A 25,490-nucleotide genomic window follows, 5' to 3' on the forward strand; every position below is an offset into this window, starting at 1 on the left:
GCAGTAGGTTGGGACTGGCACTGAATCTTTTGTAGTTCGTCGCGCACCACCGATCGAATAAGATCGCAAAGAGACTCGATGTTGATGTTGCCTGCTGCACCTCCGATCTGACCTATTGACAAAGCGGCACTCACTTGCCGGTCGTACACAGTAGAGTGCTGCTGCAGCACTTGCTCCATGGTTGTGGCTATGGTCAAAAATTTCGCCACGGTCTTTGGGGGACAGCGAACGAGGCCAGCAAAAAGCTGCTCCTTCACTCCTCGAATTAAATGACGGACCTTCTTTTTTTCTGCCATATCGGGGTCAGCTCGACAAAAGAGGCTCGTCATGTCCTTGCCGTACATCATGACGCTTTCATTTGGCATTTGTAGGCGCGACTGAATCGCTTGCTCGGCTCGTTCACGGCGATCGGGATTGGCCCAACTTGCCAGCAGGTATCGACGAAAGACGCTCCATGAGGGAAAAGGCTCACGGTTTTCGTACCAAGTACGAGCGCCGTCCTCCAAGCTGAAATACACGTTCCTCATTTTGTCGAAGTCGGTCCAACCATTGTAATCCGAAACCCGTTCGAACTGGGCCAGCCAGTCTTCGACATCCTCCAAGACGTAACCGTGGAACACCTTCGGCACACGTGGCTTCCACAGCGTATGATGCGTGACTGCAGCGCTTTCCTGTGCGTTGGAGGCTGCAGCGCCTTCCGTAGCGTTCGGGGGTGTAACAGACGTCATCTCGAGAAGAGGTCCACGCTCAGGAGGTAGTCCTCGGAGTCTTCGGCTTGAGTGATGGACAGGTGTTGTCACTGCAAGTACAGGGCTACCTGGAGGTGTTTGGAACATCGGCTGGGGGTTACCCAGCAGCTCTACCAGCTGTCACGTGCTACAAAAGGTCTTCAACTAGGAAGAACTGAGCCGGCAGGAAGACGCACCGAAAACTGGCAAGGTGGCTGCTTCAATAATAAACAACTAGCCAGAGCACGCGCTGCCCCAGAACATCGTCTTCCATTCTCGCGGGCAGCCATGGCTTGCGCTCGCCGTAACTAGCGGATAAGTGGCAATATATATATATATTACGTGTGTCTGTGCTGAAAACAATTGTTGTATGAAGATAACACACACACGACGACCACAAACAAGTGTCACAGTCGTTACTTGAACAGCGCACTCCTTTCCTTAACGGGGGACTCTACATCAAGTGAAGTTCCCATGTGTACTCTTTAACTACAGCGCGATCCTCTCGATGGATGCAAAAAATTATGGAGCATCAGCTAATCACCAACTGCGCTTCGGTTCACACTGACGATCCGATTATTGCCAAGCAAGTGGCCATCGCCTTGTTCATTCTGGACGGTGAAAGGGAGGTCATCTATAGTGACTCTAGGTCAGCTACCTCGGCTTTCGAGCCCGGTGTTGTCTCCAAGAAAGCCCTGCAGGTGCTGCAGAGTGACGGCCGCAACGATATCAAGCACTACCTTCTTATCTGGTTTCTCGCACATGTTAGACAGGTCCAAGGCGCTCCCCCCCAACCTCAACGAGTCTGCCCACGAGACAACGGGGTTGTAGAGAACAGCATGCCACGTACAACAAAATAAAAAAATTACTTCGAGCGAAGACTATATCCATGCTTTCGACGCAAACTTAATAGGCCATAGGCCCTTACGCTCAGACTATTGCAGACGAACACGTACCCTAACCTGAGCTCCCTTCACGCTGTTCATCCTGACATGTTTCCCAATGATGCTTCCTCACATATGGGGACGTAGCAAGACTGGTACACATGCTCTGGGAGTGCAAAGCAATGCACACGAACTGCAACACTACTTCGGTCAGCTGAAAGGCGGCCCTACACAGCTTCCTCCTGGCCGACCAACTTTGGGTCGTCCAGTAGGCCCGCGGAGCGCAGGCTTGGCCTGACGGTAACGACGTGGAAGTAACCCGTTGCGTGCTGATGCGCGCCTTGCAGGACCACAATGAAGTTTCGCAACCAACTAATCTTCCTGAAGGGAAATGATGGGATGCGAAGCAGAAGCGGTGCGCATGCCATTGACCTTGCTTAAATGAGCGCTGATGCGGGTGCTGGAATAATGGTTTGAAGAGAAACTCGGTGTAGCCTTTACTCGAGTGAATGTTTCTTTGAAACACAAAGACACGGGAGGCGGATTGGGTTTTGTGTAAGTTTCATCACAGATAAACAAGCCGAAAGAGTGTTTCCACGCGACGTGCGGTGGAGAGGATGAAGTGAGAGAGAAGTGTGTTGTGAACGGGCGGAGTGGCAACACCACCTAGGTGCGTTGGGAGCAGCTGGCAGCGGCCGAGAATGAGAGAGAGAGCGACATCAACATACAGCTGCGACTTGACATCGTTCTAACAACCAGGGCGGGGAAATGTGGTGCGGCACGTTGGCATGGAGACATAAAAAGATAGCGTTACGCAGGCTAGTCAAAGAGCTGCTTCGCATCTAAAATAGTACAACCTTCCCTGTGGCGAGATAAACACGCTCAAGGGTGACCAGGAGCTGTTGGGCAAAGTACACTGTTATGAGTGTGCTGTGACTCTTCACTGTAGAGGCTCCCATAAACTGTCCCCGGAGCCCGACTACCTGAAAAGTGCCACACGACCCAGCTGCAGATGCTGAGTGCATCAGCAACAGATACTGGGCATGTCCCTCAGAGACGCTGGACACGCCTTAACCGCAAAGCTGTGCCCTCCTCTTCGAGCGTCTTGGCACCTATAAAAGGCCGGCGCATCTAGTGTTCAAATGCTTCCTCGTTCACATGTTTTGTACCTATGTTGTAAATTAAACTATTTTTTTCCTTTTGGCTGTCCTTTGCCTTGCCACTGCCTGGATGCTCCCTGCCCAGCATTGGCCCTTATGACTCGCTACTCAAAAAACCAGGGGACCTCGCGTAACAAACAGTAGCAGTGGTGGGATTGCAGTGCACCTTGCACTTAAGCCAGCTGAGACACGAATATCGCTGCAGCCCATGGCTGGAGCTACGTGAGTGTCTGTCTTTTCGCTTTTGAGATTTGCCAGGCTTTTAAGGATAGTTTTGTAGAGTGAAGCTCGCAGGTTCTTTTTGTCAATATTCAGCCCCTTCAGGTGAACGCACTAGGTGATATTAATGGAGAATAGATTGTGACGAAAGTTCGAGGTGTCAGCTTGGGCATGAATCTTGTTTCGCTACGCAAGCCCAATTTGTTATTGCTATGCGCGGAATCGGGAGAAGATGTGGGGAATGCCATACGGAAGCCGGGCATCACTTAGGCATTACTTGCCCCAAAAAAGAGACGACAGTGAGCTTCTAGAATTTTGGAAGATTGTTAAAGGGCGCCAGAAAAAAGAGAAAAAAAAGCCAGGCTGAAGTGAAACAACGTCAGGCAATCACGAAAAGGAGGCGTTCTGATGAAATAGACAGACTATTGCTTCAGGTCAAATTAAAGCGGCATGATCTTCAGACTGTGCTAGTGAAACATGCGAGTGTTCCATGATAGATAGATAGATATGTGGGGTTTAACGTCCCAAAACCACCATGTGATTATGAGAGACGCCGTAGTGGAAGGCTCCGGAAATTTCGACCACCTGGGGTTCTTTAACGTGCACCCAAATCTGAGCACACGGGCCTACAACATTTTCGCCTTTATCGGAAATGCAGCCGCCGCAGCCGGGATTTGATCCCGCGACCTGCGGGTCAGCAGCTGAGTACCTTAGCCACTAGACCGCCGCGGCGGGGCGCGAGTGTTCTGTGCAAAGGGAGAGCAGGGACTCATGATGAAACGACTGCTGGAAACAATGACTGTGCAGCAGAGGTGGCTTATCAATTAGGCATCTGGTGCCACTAAGAGAATCGTGCCTTTGCCCCTTTAGCGGACTGCCACACAGCGATTGCCCTGAGTGAAAAGCCTAAACGTGAGCTAGCTAACTACAGCGAAGAAGTACAATTGCCCCAGAATAGCTCAACTGACGAAGCTCGAAAAGTTGTCTTAAACAGGAATGATGAATGCCGTAAAGAGGGCTTGGAAAAGGTGTCTGTGATTGCAGAGGGTACTTTCTCAAAGAAACGCTGGCTGTTTGATTTTGAGCTGGAGGAAGGTGTTGGCAGTCATGTTGGTGTCTTGTGAAGGCTCCAGTATCATGCGACCGGAAACAAACCTTTTGCCTTGAACACCCTCTTTGCTGTAACGTGCAGAGGAAACCCGTGAAGTATCCAAGAAGTTTCACATAGTTCTTGAGACATGCATCTAAAAGAACGTGCTTCAAGGAGGCTTTACGTGTATGGTCGGTTGAACATGTTCAGGGTTTCCGCCGCCTGGATAGGGGCGCAATCACTTGATTCTTCTGCCTCTCACCTGCAAACTTTATTGACTGTTGTAAAATGAGCCTGGTGGGTCTTAAAGAGGATCGTCTGGTGCTCGTGGCAATCACTGCGATGGTGCATCTGCAGAGTGCAAGTCCGGAGGCCAGAATCAGTTCAGTGCGAAATATGAGCTGTGGCGGACGCTATGCGCCAGCAGATGTTTCGGGCGTCTCAAGGAACAAACACATCTGATTCCCTCAGAGTGACCCTCTGAACAGTCGCTGCGGACCCTTGTCCATTGGGTCAACGTTACCCCAGGAGAGAGGCTGTCATGAGTGTCCCACGAGCCTTCACTGTAAAAGCTCCCACAGGCTGTAACCAGAGCCCAGCTACTTGAAAACTGCCCAAGGATGGCCCATTTGCAGACGCTGTGTGTGTCCGGCACGAATACTGGGTGCGTCTCTCAGAGACACTGGATGCATCTCAACCACAAAGCTGCGCCTTTCTCCTAAGCGTCTCAGTGCCTGTAAAATACTGGCACATGTAGCGTCAAAGTGGTTCCTCGTGGTTCCTCGTGGGGGTGCCCTAGCACCCCCTCCTTTATCCCTCCAACAAGTAGTAGATAATGAGGAGCAGTTGGAGGCTGCCCTATGCAACTTGAAACCCGATGTCCAGGAGGACATCCTGGGTTGGGCAGAGAGAGTTGCGGAGGGCTACCGTGTGTAGAAACTTCTTTTCATCTCTGTCTAATTGCCCATTTCCTTTCCAAAGAAAAAATAAAGTTCTTACGGCCGCCACCACCTTGTCCACATTTTGTACATACGTTGTAATTCAAAGTTTTCCTTCTCTCTGCCCTTTTCCTTACCACTGCCTGGATGCTCTCTGCACAGTGCTCGCCCTAGCAACACACTACCCAAGAGGCCATGGATTTGGGAGCGGACTTGGGGAACGCCATGCGGAAGCCGCACACCATTCAGGCATTACTTGGCTCAAAAAGAGACAGAGAGCTTCTACAGTCTTGGAAAATTGTTAATGGGCGCCAGGCAAACGAGAAAAAGAGCCAGATTGAAGCGATACAGCGTCAGGCAAATGAGCAAAACAGGCCATCTGGTTTACAAAGTGTGCACCATCATAGAAAGTGCACAAGCGGGGCGCTGAGTGCGCTCTTTGCGTCATCTGGCTCGTAATGCAGAGAGTGCACTGACATTACCCCGAGGTCAGCATCCCGCCAGCGGCAGAGTGTGTACATAAACAATTCACTCACTGTTCGTATGCAGAAGGACGTGCATTGTTGTGTCTGAGTGGATTAAAACTCTGCGCTTCAGAGTGAGAGATATAGCTCGTTCGAATCTGAGCATCAGCAAATTTTTTTATGATTTTTTAGGCTTTCATACATTATATATGCATACATATGCATGAAATTTCAGCAATGCAAAGCCGACAGCAAAAAGCAGCCGAGAGTGTTCATATAATTGCTACCCTTATAAAATGTATGAAACGCACGACCAGGCATTCAAACCTACGAACTCGCTCTGCAGCACGTGGTGTTGAACTACTCAGCCATGAAGCATACGTCCTTCAATCCGCTAACAGCAAGCTATTCATATACACCACTTATCGGTGGCAGTAGAGAGAGCTCGAAGGTGCTTAGGCCTCTCCTCTTTATCACCGACGAGGTGGCGCGAAAAGTGCTCACTTTCAGGGTCGTTGCCCAGCTCAGATGTCACAGAAGCAGCCATGCTCGCGCGCCTCTTACCCGTACCGCCTGTACTTTGCCCTACAAAGCGTAGTCAATTATGCGCACACTTATCTTGTAAGGGGGCAGTTTGTACGTATTGTGCTTTTAGTGCAAAGCTTTCATTGATGTTACAGAGTGCATGAAAGTCACTTCGCTCACTAAAGTGACCGTGTTTGCGATAGGAATGAGCTGCTGAATAGATAAGCCGAAGTAGAGACAGTCAGTTGTGCATAGCCGGTACTTGCTGAGTGCTGTTTAAAAACAATTCATGAAGAATTGTGACAGTTGTCATCTCGTGTATACCTTCACGGTTGTTTCGTATACGTTTTTGCGTTTGAGCAGAGCGCAGCAAATGTGGAGCTTTGACAGTTTGGTATTTCTGTATTTGTTTTGTGCGTCATTTGTGCTTGAGCAGTGGGCTACAAGTTACGAGCTACTTGTTGTTCTTTTTGTGAAATTCAGATTTGCTGCTATCGAATTCATTGCTTGGTCCTTGTGATGAAACTGTCATGTGTGCTCTCCTATGCTTACGTTTGAAGTCAAGTGGTTGGCGAAATGCCTCTTTGCTGTAATAAAGGCGCAATGACCACGCTTAGCTGCTGAAACGTTTTCTACTAAATCATATCGCACAGGTTAGAGAATTTTAATGCTGGATGCTCCCTTAGACTCCTCGATAGTGAAACAGCAACTACCTCTCTATTCCCTACGTCATAGCTGCACAACGCAAATGCATTCTGACAGTATGTTAGAATATATATAGCTTTCTTAAATACTCATAAGTTATGTGCTCTGAGTGTAGCAGACTCTGTGGACATGATATAGAGCGTCGTTTGCACAAGTAGTAAAGGCTGTCGGCATGTCAGGTAAACCAGTAGATTACACTAAAGCTTCTGAAGTGACGGAGGGGCTCCGTGCCTGACGCCGACACGCAGTCATATTACTCAAGGCAGAAAGAGGATGGGCGAATTGTAGCGTACGTGGCTTTCACGTTGTTTTTGTGCTAGTAATATTGCGTGTGGTGCCTCTAATTGAACACAATGCATGGTTCTGAACACGCCAGTGATCACTTCTCGAGAAAACGATGGTGGGCTCTTGGGTATCCCTTGGTTGCGAGAATCCTGTGAAGCAGGCACTGGGCACAACTTTCCATGTGAAATTGAGCATGCTTCATTCGCTCACTTTTTCTCACATACTTTTGTGACTATGACTGCACTCCCACACGTAAACTCTTTATATTGTTATGGGGGCTATTCCCAAAGGGTTGTTATTTGCGAGGGCTTATGATTGTGTGCGAGCAAAACTTTCATTTTTGCTGCATTTCCTTATTGGTTACTTCTGCTTTGAGGCAACTTTGTAAACATACCATGTGAATTGATATCTCTGAGTGCCTTTTTTTAACGCATCTAAAATGCTAAGTGTAAAAAACGAATTCAAGCAGAAGTGCATTAAGGTCACTCCCACATTCCCTTGCCTCCTAAGAATTAAAAACAGGTGCTTTATTAGCTATAACGAGACGTGCAGCCGCAAGCATCTAGAGCATTACGGCGCTACAGGGCAGTCACTGCCTCTTTCTGGCCTGAGGAGTATTATCACCACGGCTTCACTTTGATACGTGGGCGGGTATGCAGGACCCCCACTTCAGAAGCTTTAGTATAACCTCCTTGTGTGTAAACGTGTGTGTGAGCGGAACTCCTTACTGACAGCATGTGCTCAGTGCGAGAAGGAGAGAGCTGACTGCGAGTGTAATCGCACTTCTGACCTTGGCCTGCCCAGCAGCGCTGTGCTATCCACAGTGCATGAACGGAGGAACGTGTGTGGCTCCGGGAGTGTGCGACTGCGCCATCGGATACCAGGGACCGCACTGCGAAGGAGGTGAGTGGAATACTCTGCAAACAAGCGAGTTTTTAGATATGTGAATGAAGAAAAAAAAATAATAGAAACTCACTTTTTTTAATGTAGCAATAAAAATTCACAAAATTTTCACAAAGAGAACCCTGATGGGATGCGAAGCGGCAGCGTTGCGCACGGGTGGCATTACAGGTTGAACGGCGCATACGTGGGTGCTGCGGTGAGTGCTGAAAGATTCGTTTGAAGCGGTGGCTGGCGTAGGTCTTTTTGTTCCTTCAGAGTGGACCCAGGTACTAGACTGGAGCTTGCGCGCGTTTCGTCTTGACTGCCACGGCTCTGTGATCGGTGAAGTGCACGCTGAGAAGTTCCTGCATACATTCGATGTCAAAGTTAGCGAAGACTAGATCGATGCACGTTCTCCTTATCGTGGTGGGTAGTTTCCAATCCGCTGACACGCACTTGCGATCGCATGTCGCACATGTATTCGACCAGTCATTCTCCTCCTCCTCTGCTGATGTCAACGTTGAAGTCTCCCACGGCCGTGCCCGCGACTATAAAAGGTAAGAGGCGCACACCGACACACCTCCCCGATCAGTCAGCATTTCCTCCAGACAGCGCTGAACCTGTTCGTTCCTTCGCAAGGTTGGTAGCGAGGTACAGCGCAAGAATCGTGATGTCTTGGACGCACACGGCAACGCACTCACATAAAACATAAAAGAAGCTATTCTATCTCTAATAAATGTCTTGAACGGCTAGTCGAAAGGGCTAATAGACATCTGGTCATGACATTTTATAGGCGTAGACGGGCATCAGACCATGAGATAGCTGTGGTAATGTCCTGCTAGTTGTCATCTAAAAGAAGTTCTGCAAGACTAATTTTAGATGTTTTCATTTTTTTTTGCTGTAGTAGCATTAAAAACATAAAACAAGCAATTACAACATATTAGAAGGATGTCAATTTCGGCTTGATGGTTTACCATACTCACAAACTGTTGCACGTGAAAGATGTAGACAGGAACACAGAAAAGCCTCTTTGTGTTCCTGTTTACGTCTTTTACGTGCAATAGTTTATGAGTGTGTCAAAGTCAGCACCCTTCTAACATGTTATATGAATTGTTTTGCATTTTTAATTTTGTGTGTCTCTGTGTTCCTGTCAATTATTCATCTACGAAGGTTTACGAGTAAACCATTATAATATCTTTGGTCAGCAGGCTGATGACTACCACAAAAAGTAAAAGGGATAGGAAGCGCTTTACTGTCATTTTACTCACCTCCTGCGTCAGCCGCCGTGCTGGAGACCAAAAAATTCGGCAATATACTTGTAAATTTAACCAACCATCACAGATGTACATGCAAGCTTCTATTGTGCTGATAATAGTAAATCTAATAGGCACAGAATTGACTCACTTCAGAATCAAATTTCTTGTAAAAGGACAGGCACACCATGCTTCAATGTAATAATTACTCCATTCTTTGCAAAGAGGCTTTATTATTAATAAAGTAGAAACCAATACTGCACAAAATTTAATTGAAAGTGTGACAGCAAGGCAAGTCTGACAGCGCCTGTAGCCAAGAAAATTCAGTTTCTCCATCAATGTGCTCCAGGACACAAGCTGCTACAGAATCTGACACCGTAGTGGACTCCACGTGCTATGCTTAAAAGCAGCAGTGAAGAAAAGCTGCACACAAGTAAAAGCAAGTAAAGAAGGTAAATTTTTTAACTACGCAGTATGGTAAGGCATTTTAAATAACATTATATGCATGACGGCGGTCAGATCTGCAATGCAGCAGAGGGTGCTAAGAATTTCTAGATTCGGAGAGGCTGCCATTGGAACCTGAACTTGGCAACGTTTAACACTAGAACCTTATCTAGTGAGAGAAGTCTAGCTGTACTATTCGAGGAGATAGAGGGCGTTAAATGGGATATAATAGCGCTCAGTGAGGTTAGGAGGACAGATGAGGCCTATCTACAGAATGGGCACGTCCTTTGCTATCAGGGCTTGGCAGACAGAAGAGAACTGGGAGTTGGGTTCCTTGTACACAGAAACATAGCTGACAACTTAGAGGACTACTATAGCTATACTGCAAGGGTGGTAGGTATCGTAATTAAACTCGATAAAAGGTACAAGACGAAGGTGGTTCAGGCTTATGCATCTACGTCCAGCCATGATGACACGTCACAGGAGTGGAAGCTTGGGCTAGTTGGTGCGTAGTCATATTTGCGAGATGTTTCAGCGCGCGAATAAAGGAAAAATGAACAGGGTAGACAGAAAGAGCGCTGACTTCCAACTAACTTTATTTCACAGAGTGGCAAGAATATATACGTCTAAAAAAGGATGATTACAGAGCATGAAGTTGAAATGCAAGCCTAATCTACACATTGTAACAAAGCACGTGTGACGGGTCCTCTATTGCCTCACAGCCCAGCCAGGTAATCTCATTCAGCCTGTGATAAAGCAACGGATAAATTGCTTATGCATTTATCTCCTAGCACGTGTATTTTTTCTGCTTCGATAATTTCTCAGGTGAGCTGGTCCCTGTGCCTTGCCAATATAGAGCACTGATCAAAGAGGGGTGTGCACCCACAATCTCAGCAATGAATGCCAAGATGCCCTTGTACCACATTGTGCACATTGTTTCTGTGTTCTCGGAGGCGGTCATTTATGCACCTGCCGGTTTGGCTGACATAGATACACCCACACATCAGTGGAAACTAGATTCCACTGACGTGTCTAATACAATACAGCCAGGCACAGCACACTCATACGGGTCTTGAAACACGTCTCTTGTATAGCCAAGCACAGTAGTCTTATGCCAACACACCACTTGTAGCGACAACTGCACTAATATCCTCTGATGCGACACCAATACAAAGAAAAGAAGTCAATTTCGGTGTATGTATGTATTCTGTCCGTATCAGTTGAACCTTGCTGGATGTTCGCAGGCATGAGAAACTCGCGCATCAGCAACAGCATTCAGTTGACGATGCTTTTGTCATCCAGATAAAGCTTTCAGAGGCTTTTTCTTTCTTTCCATTACCACAGCTACAGTGCCTGAAAGTGTTCACCCTAAAATTTGAAAATTTAGCCTGCCCCACGACCAAAAAATGTTCTTTGTAAATATGACTGTATGACTTTCGTGCCAGAACGGTACAGTTCCTTACCATCACCATGGGCTGACTGCAGATTGTCAGCAATGGAAATGCTGGGCACCCACTGAAGTATGACGCACCAAGTATTCAGAACGTTCCCACAAAGACAGACTGCCGCTGCAGTGGTTAAAAGGTTCAGATTGTTTTTAAAACCTTTCTAGCCACTGTACTAGGCTCCAGAAAATAAGGGCTGGTTTCACGCACCGTTCTCAGCAGTAGGCTGTGATTCCCGTCTCGTCCAGGAACTGCGCCAGGCTCTAGGGCACTAGTAGATGGGAACGCTTGCATGCGAAGTGGGAAAGGAGGGCTTCTGTGTAAGCCTCCTACTCTCGATTTTTCATTTTTGCCTTCTATTTTGGGACGTCACCGGTGACGTCATAGAAAAAATTTTCTGTTCGTCATTTATTTCTAGTAGGATGCCCGGCAACCGCCAGTGGTAAAAGTGGCGCTACCGAGAAGGCATACATGGCAGGTATAGGGAGCTTCCGCCCCCTGACTGTACTGCCGTCGCTCACCCTGGCAAAGTTGTCATGCTGGAAAGTTGATTCGCACTGAACATAGAAGTGCGCACCAAGACGTCGGCGTGCCGCCGCTGCCGATCTGTTCTCTCAATATGTTATTTATGTACAATTAAATTTTGTTAATAAACCTGCCTTTTTTTGCCAGTTTATTGTGTCGCCAGTAAATCGATGATCCTTTCTTAATCCTGCCCTCTAGCAAACGCATTTCAATCGATTCGCCTGCCCGTTACAATTACATAGCTGAATAGAAAAACTTGTTCAGTGCACCTGATAATGTAGAAAGATAGTGTTGGACTCAAACTAAACGTTATTTTAAGCTTCTGTCAAGCCCACTGTCGGTGACAGTGGGCTTGACAGGTTGGTCAAATACAGATCGGTGACGGCGCCAATGGCAGTGTTTGACGAGGACTATATATCAACTTATTCTTGCTGACAATCGAGCATATATATTCCCTTTCACACAACAGGGAGTATTCGAGTAGGGTTTTCAAACGTCTGGGGCCCCAAAGAAATAGCATAAAGGTCACTGCGCATGCGCCAAACCCAAAACGCGTTTGCGTTGGCGATGCTATTTCTCGAATTTACAGGAGAAACCCCAAAACCTGCCCTAAATTTTTTGGGTCAGACGAACGTCACGGCGCCCACTGAAGTGACGGCTCTCAGCCGAGACTAGAGTGACGAAGAATAGAGGGAGTGTCCGAAGTGCGGCAGACTTTATTTGAAAACTCATCGCTCCTGCTTGACCCAAAGCCTCTGTACGCAAAAAGCTTTGGGGCCATAAACTTTTGGGGTCTCTATTCGAAAACTCCCTAATATGTAAGAATAAAAGGCGTGAAAAGTCGGTATTGGAATAACAATCGATCCAACTGTGAAAGCGAGTGAAAGAACAGTTACAGTTCAAAGGGGAAGATCGGCGCGAGTTAATGTAAAAGCACTTCTATGCGTATGGAAGCAATTGCTTATATTGCTCAGCAGTCTAAATGAGCAAAAGCCAGCTGTTTGCGACACACATATTTATAAAATGCCTATTAAGGAATTAGAAAACAGCCTTTGATGAAGAAATAAAGGGAGAAACACAACAGATGGAATATCCTCTATCAAACAAACAATCCATTTGGCAGGTTTAGCAAGGTCGACAATTGGGTGAGATTGAGATACCACATAAACTTTGTGCCAATTACTGCACTGAACATGCATAATTCGCAACACTAAAGTGTGAAAGAGTAATGTCTTGTGTTTTCTCCGGTTTGTCAAGTACTCGCCTGACAATCAAATCAAGTAACCCGCACCATCACTTCGCCTTTACTCCAGTTGCTGATTTGTCACAATGGTGTTTGAAACAGGACATCACTAACGCAGCTTGCTACGCGAGTTGCTTCATAACATTCAGAAGAGTAAACTAAAGACACAAAGACAGCAAAGGAGAACAATCACACAGAACAAGTGCTGGACTTAAACACAATGTTCATTACAGAAAGCCCACTCACACATAGCCCAGCAACGCGTGCATAAATAGGCTATCTGAGTCATTTTACAGTTGCACACCTAACAGTGCACAGGTGTTCAGGTGTTACAAGCAGCACATTTTCATTAAACACTAAAATATCGATGCCATATGCCGTGCAATCTCTACCTAGTAACACTAGGGAAAAATGATGGATGATTTACACATAACGCTCTGCCATGTTTTGTTTCAGTTTGAAGGCTTTAAATGTTTTACGTTCAAGCTTATTTTTTATTTCTCTTTCAATGACACTTATTGATTTGAAATCAGGGACGCAGAGCCTTTGACGTGAAGAGATGAGTTTCCACCAGTAACTGTAAGGAGTAGAATGTGGTGTTCACGCAGCCTGCCATTGAAGCTGATGGGCCCTTCTGACCTTTGTACACACGGCCAGATTAGAAGGAAATTTCTAAATTACCTACGTCTGCACTGCAAAGACTGTAGCTGCATCCCTGATGTCAAATCAGGCTGTCATTAAAAAAGTAATTGAGAAATAAGATTGAACTTGAAAATTGCGAAGCTTTTCGAAATAATAAAAAAGGCAAAGTAACATATGTGATGTGAATCCTCAGTTTTTAGTCAACAGGTGCACGTGGAATTGATATTTTGGTGTTTTGTGAAAATACGCTGTTGGCAACACCTTGTCATGTTAAATTCTTGGCTCTGTGCTATTAAATTTGTAATGTTATTTGGCTCAGATAGCCTATTTACGCATGCTATTTACGCATGCGGTGATGGTTCCTGCATGTGGGGGCTTCCTTTATTAAATATTTAGTTTTTAGTCCAGCACTTGACCTGTCTGGTTCCATCACTGTATTCGTGCTTTTGGTTGATTTCTTTCAAAGTATAGTTCGCTTAAGCTGATCTCATTTATCGTCATGCTAGTGACGTAACTACCATTCTCACACGCTTCCTCTTCTCCCGATGATTTCCCAAACACACGACATGATCTATTCCACCGTTCATTCACAAACTATACAGACCTATCAACTTCCTCTCAGCATGTTGTACGAGATATTCAAGAGGATAATCTGAATTGTACATAGTGTTTTACTATAGATCTTCCTCATGCGAGTAATCGAATAATTGACAAAACTGTCAACTAATAAAAGAATCCTCTATATGACAGATTACTAAATGGCATTCAAATCTGTTGAGAGATATGAGCGGTTCTAGAGGTTGTTGAAGTGTTGTGTCCAGTCGTTCTGGCACGAGAAATTCAAAAAGATGGTGTCGAGGCAGCTTGAATATACCGAAGGAAACTTAACATTTATTCAGATTAATTACAGGACAAGCATGTTGCTAAGTGAGGAATATATCGTGAAACCAGACGAAGATTTCTTCTCCACTGAGCCTGTGCCCGCCCAGTTCAGCGTTTTTGACTAAGCATTGATACCACACTTTACCTATGGCGCCAACCTGTCCCTTTCTTGATGTGAGAAGGTGGCTAGGTCATAAGCCTCACGCTTGTATTACCGGAGCAACAAAAGAATCGCCACTTGCCACTCTCAATTAGCGGGCTGGTTGTCATCCACCATGACACCGCTCTCCTCAAGCAGGGCTTTGTGGCCGGGAACCATTGCAATAGTTTTCATCAAACACCTCAATTGCCTCATCTGGCCGCATAGCGCCCCACTTATTGTGTTGGGAGCACATATTTGGATGGCCATCAGTAGGCCCACAGCCCTCCGGCAACCTGTTCCTTTTAGTAGGAGAAGGAGGAAGAGGAAAAGAGACACCACTTCCTCCGTGTCTCACAGGCTTCAACCCAACAAGGTGTTTCGTCGACAAGTAACAGAGGGGTTCACTGTTAAAGGGAACACCGGAGCGGGTGTCGCCTGCTCGGCGTTACCGTTGGCCTGCTGCAGCTAGTTTCCCGCAGGAGCAGTGAATGCTGTGGGCGACGCTCATTTGTCATCTGCTACAGTTCCGGCCGTGCTTCAGCTTGTCGCAAAGCCAGCCGTCCTCGCACTTTGAAATTCATCCACAGGCTGCATGGTAACATTCAGATGGAAAGCTGTGGCAAAGCTCAAAAGAACTTGGATTATGTAAAAGACTACCACATTGATATTTTTCGTAGTTAAAGAAGCATGACTTCTTTACTGATGTCCTTTTCTAGCATTTCTACATAAAAAAATATCTTTTCTTGTGGAGTGCGTATTTGATGCACACTAATGCAGATTTAAGCTGCTGCAGTGTGAAAGCTCAACGAAGCATTTACAAGTGCCTTTAACAGATGCCAACAGAAAACTTTGTCAAAGTGGGCAATTCTTTATCTAACAAGAAGGCAAAAGACAGCCGGCCATCCAGCTGATGTGTCAGGTCACATTTGTGTGAATATAGATCATTCTCGTGATTTTCCTTCTAGCTCAAAAGAAAGCGACTATTTTTAAGATTTTGCCACTTAAGCTGCCCTTACTGACGAGCTGAAGAGCGGCCGCAACTGTGGCAGACGACAAAAGAGTGCCGCCCACAGAGCTCACTGCTCCTGCGCGAAACTAGTTGGTGCAGCCAGTCGGCGGTGGCGCCGAGCAGACGACAAGCTCCGGTGTTCCCTTTAGCAGTTGACCCCTCTGTACATGTGCCCAATTCCAAGGCTACTCTGGTTTAAAAAAGAAAGAAAGAAAAAGATGAAAAATCCTTTCTGACACTGGCAAAATAAAGTACTGTTATGCAACATCTACCCCCCTTCCCCCCCTCTTCTTTTTGCTCCGAAAGACCCTTAATAAAAAGGTGCATTGGGGGCCAGGTCACGCACATCAACAACATCACGGAGAGGATCAGGCAGCGCTTGGAGAGCCTTCATTGAAAGGCTGCAGCATTGAGTCACCCGCTGAAAGGCCGCAGATTTGAGTCAAAACGAAATGCAAGCCAGAAAAATCACAGCATATTCACGGAGTGATCGATGAAGAGTGGAGCGAAGCGTAACCCACGAAACACAAGAAAAGCTAAATCTTCTAGTAAATGTCCAAAAGGATAATCCAAAAGTATATAAGAAGTCTCGTTGAGATGTTATTTAAACCTAAGCAGCTTGAAAACCTCCTGTAGCTATGCTAACACGACGTTGATATATGGCTAGAAAACATCTAGCAAGAATTCTAAAAAACGTCTTTCTAGATTTTTTAAAGAACATTTGTAAACGTTTGCTATAGTTATATTATTAGAAGCCTAGTAAAATTCTTGCCAAGATTGTAAAAAAACTTTTGCTAGATCGTTTAACACATTTTTTAGACATTTATTTTTCATGCGAACCAGCTTGTTGAGCATTTCCCGTGGATAATATGTTGCATCATGTCAGTGTTTTATCATCCGTGCATTTAGCTGTTCACTGGTGAGAGTGACAAGTAGAAACAGCAACATATTTTGGCATCAAATTATTGCTGGCCCTATTTTAATCAGCAAAATTAATGCCATATTTATTGAAAGAATTAATTAGTGACTGCCATCTATCATTATGATAATCTCTTCTGTTTGAAGACAAGACGGGCTTTTAAACGTCAACTCATTATTGTTTCTGGTGTTGCCTGGAATGCATCATACTGCACATCCGAAAGCAAATGCAAAATTTCAACAAATATTGTTGCATACTTGTAACCTTTATTATACTTAACAATGACTGCACACTTTGTCCCAAAACTTGCATGCTTTATAGTAACTATATTTATACAAAGCAATTTAGGGGCTGGCTAGATACTTGGTCGAGAAACCTGCACACATACAAAAGGCACAAACTGTTCTCTTCGAGCAGACTTCTATCAGTGCAACGAAACTTAGTAGGCTAGCTTAGCAAACACATTGGCCCAGTAGCAAATATATGAAGGTAGAAAAATTGTTACAGCCAAAAAGCAGCAGTCCAACAACTGATTTTTTTCTCACCCAGTGCGCTTCAATTTAAGTATGTTAGAATCATGAGAGTAGATGTTAGAATCATCAGAAATTAATAGGTTTCACCACAAATCTGTATTTAACAATCAAATTGTTGTTTTGGCAACACCTCGAATTCTAATTCTATCCCAAAATACTCACACAAAAGACACAGTGAAGTAAAAAACGCTACAGTATTTCAGAATGTCTTCTGTCAGTCGTCATTAACAATGTTAAACATGGCTAGGTATCACTGTAATATATCACACATAGGTATTGGCAAAGTTAGGTGTTACATGTGTAGATTAACTGATGGCCAGGTGGTAGTGACAACCGTGAACAGTAGGCCATCAGGCTCGCGAAGAACACGAGAACATCTTGAGCCCTTAGCCCAGAACGAACTGTTTTATTATTTCCCAAAACGGCCACCCCGCTGCTGTGCCAGGCTTGCACAGCTCAACACAACTATCAGCGCCGCGTGGGGGCGCTGCATTTGAACCAACATTGTAACACTCCTCCCCTCTTAGGAGGAAGACTACGGGGAGTACCTATTCACCGGTTTCCTACTTCTTGTGCCACGTCGCAACTTCGGCGTGCTAGGCGTAGGCACGACAGAGTCACTGTTCACATGCACACCCCTGTTGAGCGCAGTCCCATCACTCTCTGTGGCACAGCTACTCTAGAGAAGCTAGTTCCAGGTAGCTGTTCCTGATGAGCCACTTCTGGAATAGCTGGCGTATGATGAAGCGGCGGCTCCAACTGTGGTGGAGCTGCAGCGTTAGCAGTTTCAGGAGAGGCCAATGTTTCTGTCTGCACAAGGCGCAAGTGGTCGCTGTGTCGGTTTCCCAAGGTGCTATCTTCAAAACGGACACTGGCTGATGATGGAGTGACGTCCACGACACTGGCAGGCACCCAGGGTGTGCCCCTGCGAAAGTTTGGCACGTACACATCATCACCTGGCTGCAGTGATGGAGCCTGCCGGGACCCTCTGTCAGCATACAACTTCTGCTTGAGTTGTTTTAGGAATACAGATGCCTGCAGGCTTCGCCTGAGGACATCCAACGGAGTCTTGAACATTCTTCCTGTCAAGAGTTCACACAGTGGCCGACCTGTCGCTTCATGTGGTGTGGTCCTATAGTGGAACAGAAACCTGGAGATCTGCGTTTCGAAGTTCCCAGAACCAGACTTCTTGAGTTTGTTCTTCACAGTTTGTACAACTCTTTCAGCTGCACCATTTGAGGCAGGGTGATACGGCGGTACAAGCATGCGGCGTATTCCATTTCGAGTTAAGAACTCAAGGTACTGGGCACTGGTGAAGGCAGGACCGTTGTCTGAAACTATGACATCAGGCAGGTCATGCTGAGCGAATGCAATTCTCAATGCAGAAATGGTAGCTTCTGCAGATGTAGAAGACACAGGAAAGACTTCTATCCACTTTGAGAACGCATCCACAATAACCAAAAATGTGTGACCTAGAAATGGTCCTTCAAAATCGATGTGAAGCCTTGACCAGGGTCGCTGTGGAAAAGGCCACGGCGTCTGCTGAACCGGCTGTGCAGCTCGATGTTGAGTCTGGCACTTAGCGCAGCTCTTCACGCTGTTGGCAATATCATTGTCAATGCCTGGCCACCAAATATGGCTCCTGGCAATCATCTTGCTCTTCTCGATACCTGGGTGGTTGGCGTGAAGAAAACCAAGAACTTGGGTCTGCAATGACTTTGGGATCCGTACTCTTGATCCCCAGAGTAGGCAACCCTCATGGAGACTGAGTTCTGAGCTTCTGGTATTGAAAGGGTTCCACTCTGGTCCTACTGGAAGGCTTTCTTCTTTCAGAACTGCAAGAACAATGGCCCAGAAGTGGGTCATTTCGTGTGGCTTGGGCCACAACACCTGGTGAAAGTAGTCTCGGATATGCCTCCTCTAGCAAGAAGATTTCAGCAGGTCGTGGTAATGCAGTAGTGTCAGTTGGGAGAGGCAGTCTACTAAGAGCATCAGCGTGGCCGAGCTCTTTGCCAGGCTTGTATACAAGTTCGTACTTGTAAGCAGACAGCTTCAGAGCCCACCTGACCACTCGAGGCGAAGCTTGCACGGGAACGGGCTTGTTGGCACCCAGCAGACCAAGAAGTGGCTTGTGGTCAGTGCGTGCTTCGAATGAGATGCCCCACAAGTACTGGTGGAACCGATCCTCACCAAACACTAAGGCCAGTGCCTCCTTGTCGAGTTGACTGTAGTTTTGTTCTGCTTTTGACAAGCTCCTCGAGGCAAAAGCAATGGGATGTTCCCCGCCATCAGCATCTTAGTGCGCTAGAACTGCACCTATACCATAAGGCAATGCGTCACAGCTGAGGCAAACAGGCCTGGCAGGGTTGAAATGCACTAGAACTGGAGCTGATGTCACCAAGTGCTTGCAGGCATTGAATGCATCTTGTTGTTCATGTCTCCACTCCCACTTCTTCCCTTCACAAAGAAGTAAGTGGAGTGGACGAAGGAGCGATGAAAGATTGGGTAAGAAGCGCCTGTAGAAGTTTACAAGTCCCAAGAAACTCTGAAGTTCCCTGACATCCTGAGGCACAGGAGCATGCAGAATGGCTGCTACCTCATCAACATTCGGGGAAAGGCCTTCCTTGCTGATGATGTGCCCGAGATACTCAACTTGCGGCACGAAGAAATGGCATTTTTCAAGTTTCAGCTTGAGGCCCGATTCCTGAAGCTTGCTAAGTACAGCACGAAGGTTGCGAAGGTGCTCAGCATTATTTGCGCCAGTCACAAGAATGTCGTCAAAATAGACTGCTACATGAGACAGTACCCTGAACAAGTTCTCCATCTCGCGCTGAAATATGGCAGGAGCAGATGAGACACCAAAAGGCAACCGGGTGTACTGAAATAACCCCATGTGCGTCGAAATTGTGAGATACTCTCTAGAGGCCTTGTCAAGGACAACTTGCTGGTACGCATCTCGCAAATCCAATTTTGTGAATTTCTCACCTCCACCAAGCACAGTCCACAGGTCCTCGATCCTTGGAATGGGGTACTGCTCCACTGTTGCCACTGGGTTTATGGTGACACCAAAGTCTCCACAGATTCTGATGCGCCCATCCTTTTTGGTCACAGGAACAATAGGTGCAGCCCACTTTGCTGTCTTGACTGGAACAAGAATAGAATCTCTTCTTAGTCTATGGATTTCTTGAGTTACTCCATCAGTCAAGGCGTACGGCAGTGGACGTGGCTTGAAGAACCGAGGCGGAGCATCTGAAGGAACATGTAGAGAAGCTTTAGCACTCTTGAATGTACCCAGGCCTTCTTCAAACACTTCGGCGTAGTCTTGGACTAGGTGTTTGACGTTGGAAAGTGCGTGGATGTTCACTTCAACATTGGAGACGCCAATGCCCAGCTCACGCATCCAGTTGCGTCCAAGAAGAGTGGGCGATCGGTCTCCAGCCAGAAAAATAGATAGGTCGGCCTTTCTGCCATGAAACTTCACACTAACGTCAGCTTTGCCCTGAACCTTTTTTAGTTCCCCGGAATAGCTTCGCAGAAGCACTTGTGACGGCTGCACAGGAACTGAAGGCAAAAGCTGAAGAAGACGCGACTTGGCCATGACAGAGACACTTGCCCTCGTGTCCACTTCCATGCGGAGCGGCTTGCCGCAAACGTCAACAGTGACGGTGAAAGGCGGAGGCGTCGTGGCGTAGTCGACTTGCCACATGTCAAAAACTTCGCAAAATGAAGTGGTAGCGGCGTCCTGCTTGCGTACCGTATTAACACAATGACGGTTACTCGACAACGGTGAACTGCAAGCCGAGAATGAACGTGCCTTGGTCGGGCTGTTCCTTTGGGCTTGGCTGTCCCTTCGTCGCGAATCGCACACCTTCGCCAAATGACCTCGTTTGTGGCAGTAATTGCAGATTGTCTTCACATGCTTGCATTTTGATGCAAGATGTCCATCCCCACAGCGGTAGCAGGTGACGCCCACAGAACCTGACCAGACACGGTGAGTCGAGAAAGCGCTGCTTGTGTTCGCTTGCGCCATCTCACTTGCGTCCCTTTTTGCTGCTTCCATTGCCAGGGCGGTCTGCGCAGCATCGTCGAAGGTGAGGTCCGGTTTTTCCAGAAGTCTTGTTTGGACATCCACGTTGTTTATGCCACACACGACGCGGTCGCGGAGCATGTTTTCGAGTTCAGCCCCGAAGCTGCAGTGCTCGGACAGGCTTTTTAGTGCTGCGATAAAATTGCTGACCGATTCCCCTTCCGCACGAACGCGCGAGTTGAAATGAAAACGCTGCACGACGGCAGAGGGCATCGAACAATAATGGCTTCCAAGTACTTGAAGAATCTCGTCTAGATTCTTGTCACTGGGCTTGGCGGGCTCGACCAAATTGCGGAGCAAAGCATACGTTTTCTGCCCGCAGCAGCTGATGAACACGGCAGTACGCTTGTCTGGGGCGACATCATTCGCCAGGAAAAATGCTTTGAGCCGGTCCACGTAACAGGGCCAGTCGTCTCCTCCCCCCTCGAATGGCTCGAGGTTGCCGAAACTTGGCATGGTGAACAGATGGCAGAGAGCTGCGGGAATGAAGACTTACATGGAACTTCCTTTCATCCTCGTCGCCAGTTGTTACATGTGTAGATTAACTTATGGCCAGGCGGTAGTGACAACCGTGAACAGTAGGCCATCAGGCTCGCGAAGAACTCGAGAACATCTTGGGCCCTTAGCCCAGAACGAACTGTTTTATTATTTCCCAAATCGGCCACCCCGCTGCTGTGCCAGGCTTGCACAGCTCAACACAACTATCAGCGCCGCGTGGGGGCGCTGCATTTGAACCAACACTGTAACATTAGGTATGATTGAGTATGACAGTAGAAAATCACTTGATTGCACTTACAGCAATAAATTCGAGAATACAATGAAATAAGGTTACAAAAACATTAAAACAAAATATTGCACTTACAGCATTAAATTCGAGAATACAATGAAATAAGGTTACAAAAACATTAAAACAAAATATTCAGTCAATATTACAGTGAAAATAAAACCATTGATCTGCTACAGCCTTATTGCTATGCAAAAAGTTCAATTTTAAGGGACTAACTGCAAATTACACAAAAATTAAACTTGACATGAAACCTTAGAAAGCAGCACTGACACATTCAGAGATGTGCTTTGCGCTTGTAATAAAATTCAGCCCTACGAAAAGAAAACTGCCTTTGCAGATAAGTTATGTGTCCAGGGGGACACAAAGTAAGACGATAATGCTGTCAGTCGCCCAATCAACTAAGAATACCGAAATTTTGGTGCCTACTATAAGTGGGCATGTTTGCATAGAACGATTTGTGGCAGTCATATTTCTACACACTGCCACTTGGAAAAATTCTTCGAGCATGTCTGTGCTCTGAGATATTCCACTCAGAAGTTTATTGTGCTTTTTATGATTACGCATGCAAGGCAGTGAGAATCAGCAAAATATTACTCCCTGGTGGGACGAGCAGTCAGTGCTTGCTATCACCAGCCGGTAGTAAAAAGGTAGCCATTATATTGATTGTCTATGGCTTCAATCCATGGTCAGATTATATGCAGCACCTCAGAGAGTAGCAGCTGTGTGCTAGTGCTCACTGTCCTGCGTGCATAATGATACAAGCCACAACTAAACTTTCCAGCAGGATATCTGAGCACAGGCATGCCAGAATTCTTTGGACCTATGTAGAAATGTGACTGGCTCAAATTTTTAATACGTGCATGGCCGCCTGCTGCAATCACTAATAAGTTCATTATTGAATCTTATTCGAGGGCACGGCTGACAGTGATAATTATTGTTGCACGTTGTGTTCCCCACTTAGCTATCTGCAAAGATGGCTTTTACGTAAACAACTTACGTACAGCACTGACTTTTTTAAAGAAAAACAAAAGGCTTAATATTGAACATCCTGTACATGCGAGCTACTTGAATACAGCAACCAGGTGACTCGGTGAAGTTTCCTTTCCATAGGAAACAGAAGCCATGCGCAGCTGCTGTACATCCAGTAGCCAACTTTTCCACGAGCCACCATTGATAACAGGCTTGTCCGGAATTCGTTCACACTCAGTTCGTACAAGGTGCATGCTTAGCCTGCGATGGAACCACTGAAAAAACAATTTAGTGACATGACTGACATGTGTCTCTTAGAAAAACTGAATTTTTCAGAATATTAAAAATGATTTGGAACAATGTGTCTTAAAACAATCAAGATGTACACAAACTAGAGATGTTAAAAGCGAAACTGTCTTGATGTTCTTGGCGAACACAGTTGCGACCTTATGAAAGAAAATGCAATTTCCACATTGCAGATATGTTAAAACCATGCTTGAATTGTGCTCCTGCATACTGAATTGAAAGCAAATTCAATGATACCACAACACATACATTATGCACTTTCAACAAGTATGCATTGCAGGTAACCTATATTATTGAACATGAATTTGATTTTGAATGCAGCTTTTTTCAGGCTGCTCACACGATTATACCTATAATGTCAGAAATTGGTGTCACTAAACTACTGTTGTGTGCTACCAAATTATGGTCATCAGTTTCAATGATTGTGGTTGGCTAAAATGGCAGTACCCCTCATTCAAGCATCACAGGCTGTCGAATGAAAAAAAAAAAACATACGAGGCACCCACCTTGAACCACACACCATCCCAATAAAGCATGCAAGCTTATGCAACAATCTCCGAGAACCAAAATCTTGGAAGCTATTGACTGCGATTTAGCACTAAGATTTGATGAAACTGATTTCCGAATTTATATAATTCTTGCATTGCCTAGCTCAAAAACTTGTAGTCTATAGTTATTATTCTCAAATTAATATGGTGTACAATTTTACATTTTAACAGCAATACGTGCATGACTTATGCCTGCTTACCATGATTTATAACATTATCGCGAGTTCTGAGTGATAAATAAAATATTCATTCTGCACATACCGCAGATTCCATCAACATCTGTAGCGTATGCCTAAAAAGTTTACCTTATCCAGTATACTAGCTTGCCATTAATCAGAAAATTATATTGGAGGTGGTGCTATAAACTATTCCTAATGTTTGTACATGTAGAAGTGTTTAGCAAAGTTTCAACACCAAGGTTGGGCGAGGTGCATAAAATATTTAATAAACCAAAACAAAATACAGGCAAAGTGGAAACAAGCAAAGTAAGATCAATGATGCTCAAACGCGTGGACTGATGCATGAATTAGAGCTCGCACGGTAAGGTACAGCAATTTGGCCATATTTAGCCATGAAATACTCATTCTAAAATACAGTTCAGGATAAACGAATGGCTTAAAATTCCCGGATTCAGGCCGCATGAGGGAACCTATGTTGCTGGTATATACCGAAAGTGGGAATTTTACTAAACGAGCTGCATCAACACTTAAGTGTAAGTGCAGCCTTCACGAGCCCTACCTCAGATGTTGCAACATGCTGCACACGAACACGCATCAACTCGAGTATCACGGTAGTTTATAAAGACACGTGTCGGTGCGGGTGCACACACCTGCATACATTCGGCCACTCAAAAGGAAAAAACTTCTCTGATAGTAGTCATAACGTATAACGATAGTGTAGCTGTTTAAAATGAAACGTAAAGCAGATGAAACTACCTTAGACATGTTCACTTCAATAGCACACAATATGAACAGGCATGAACACCTAAAGCTAACAAACGCCCCAGAAATATTAAACGAAAAAATGGCAGCATATCCACGGGTTGAATGATGGAGATTGGGGCGAAGCATCTGTTCGTCCATTTGTTCTTGCTTCCGTCCGTCCATGTGTCCATCTGTGTGACCGTTTGTGCATCCAACCACCCGTCTGTGTTTGCGCCTGTTCGTGTGTCCGCACGTCCATCCGTGCGTCTGTCCATGCATCCGCCCCTGCGTCTGTCCATGTGTCCATCCGTCCGTGCATCCATCCATGCATCTGTCTGTGGATCTGTTCGTCCATCTAGTCAACACACCAAGTACCACTTTCTCGCATCTTTTCATCATATATTCCGCATATAGAAGCACCGCCATCCAGAGGGCATTCCAAGGACTAAATGAGAGGTGGCACACGCACACTTTCTTACGGCTTGCCTTCTTGTCTACTTCCCTCTTTTAACCACCTCGAGTTCATGGTATGTACTAGTTCACTGTATTCATGGCACTGCGGCCTAACGCTCGCTAAACCTTTCTAAAACCAAGGAGGTTACGCCCAGCGAGTATAACCTAGCAACCCTTTCTTGTCAGATACTGCTCAATGTACATGCCAATGGCTGCTAATTGGGAATGAGAGAGATAACCTAGCAACCCTTTCTTGTCAGATACTGCTCAATGTACGCACGCTGTGAATTTTTTATTGTTAAACAACGCACAGGAGAAATCTGCCACCGGCACCACCTTGCAGGTCAAAGCATAAAACTGGTTATGCACTACGACGAGGAACGAATGGGGGTTGCTTTAAGGAGCTTCGCCCCTAAAATAGTGGTCACTCGCGAGCAGGGCCACCTTCCAACACCACTGCCAACAGAGGCGGACAGCCGCCACAACTCTGCTTGAATCTG

The 25,490-nt window shown here is 46.0% G+C and overlaps 1 protein-coding gene across 20 annotated transcripts in view; it reads left to right on the forward strand.

Annotated features, from left to right (window-relative positions):
• The window catches only part of shf (WNT inhibitory factor 1), a 331,946-nt gene that overhangs the window by 218,131 nt on the left and 88,325 nt on the right, over window positions 1-25,490 (forward strand). For 6 of the 20 annotated variants that reach the window (XM_075882697.1, XM_075882691.1, XM_075882699.1 and 3 more), the window contains one exon: window positions 7,803-7,901. In XM_075882697.1, the coding sequence (XP_075738812.1) occupies window positions 7,803-7,901 (99 nt within the window). Of the gene's footprint in view, window positions 1-7,732; window positions 7,902-11,440; window positions 11,699-25,490 lie in introns of those variants that run through there. The other 14 variants (XM_075882693.1, XM_075882694.1, XM_075882695.1 and 11 more) reach the window with 8 other exon arrangements.

The sequence above is a fragment of the Rhipicephalus microplus genome, unplaced genomic scaffold (assembly GCF_043290135.1).
Source record: "Rhipicephalus microplus isolate Deutch F79 unplaced genomic scaffold, USDA_Rmic scaffold_13, whole genome shotgun sequence".
NCBI classification, from domain to species: Eukaryota; Metazoa; Arthropoda; class Arachnida; order Ixodida; family Ixodidae; genus Rhipicephalus; species Rhipicephalus microplus.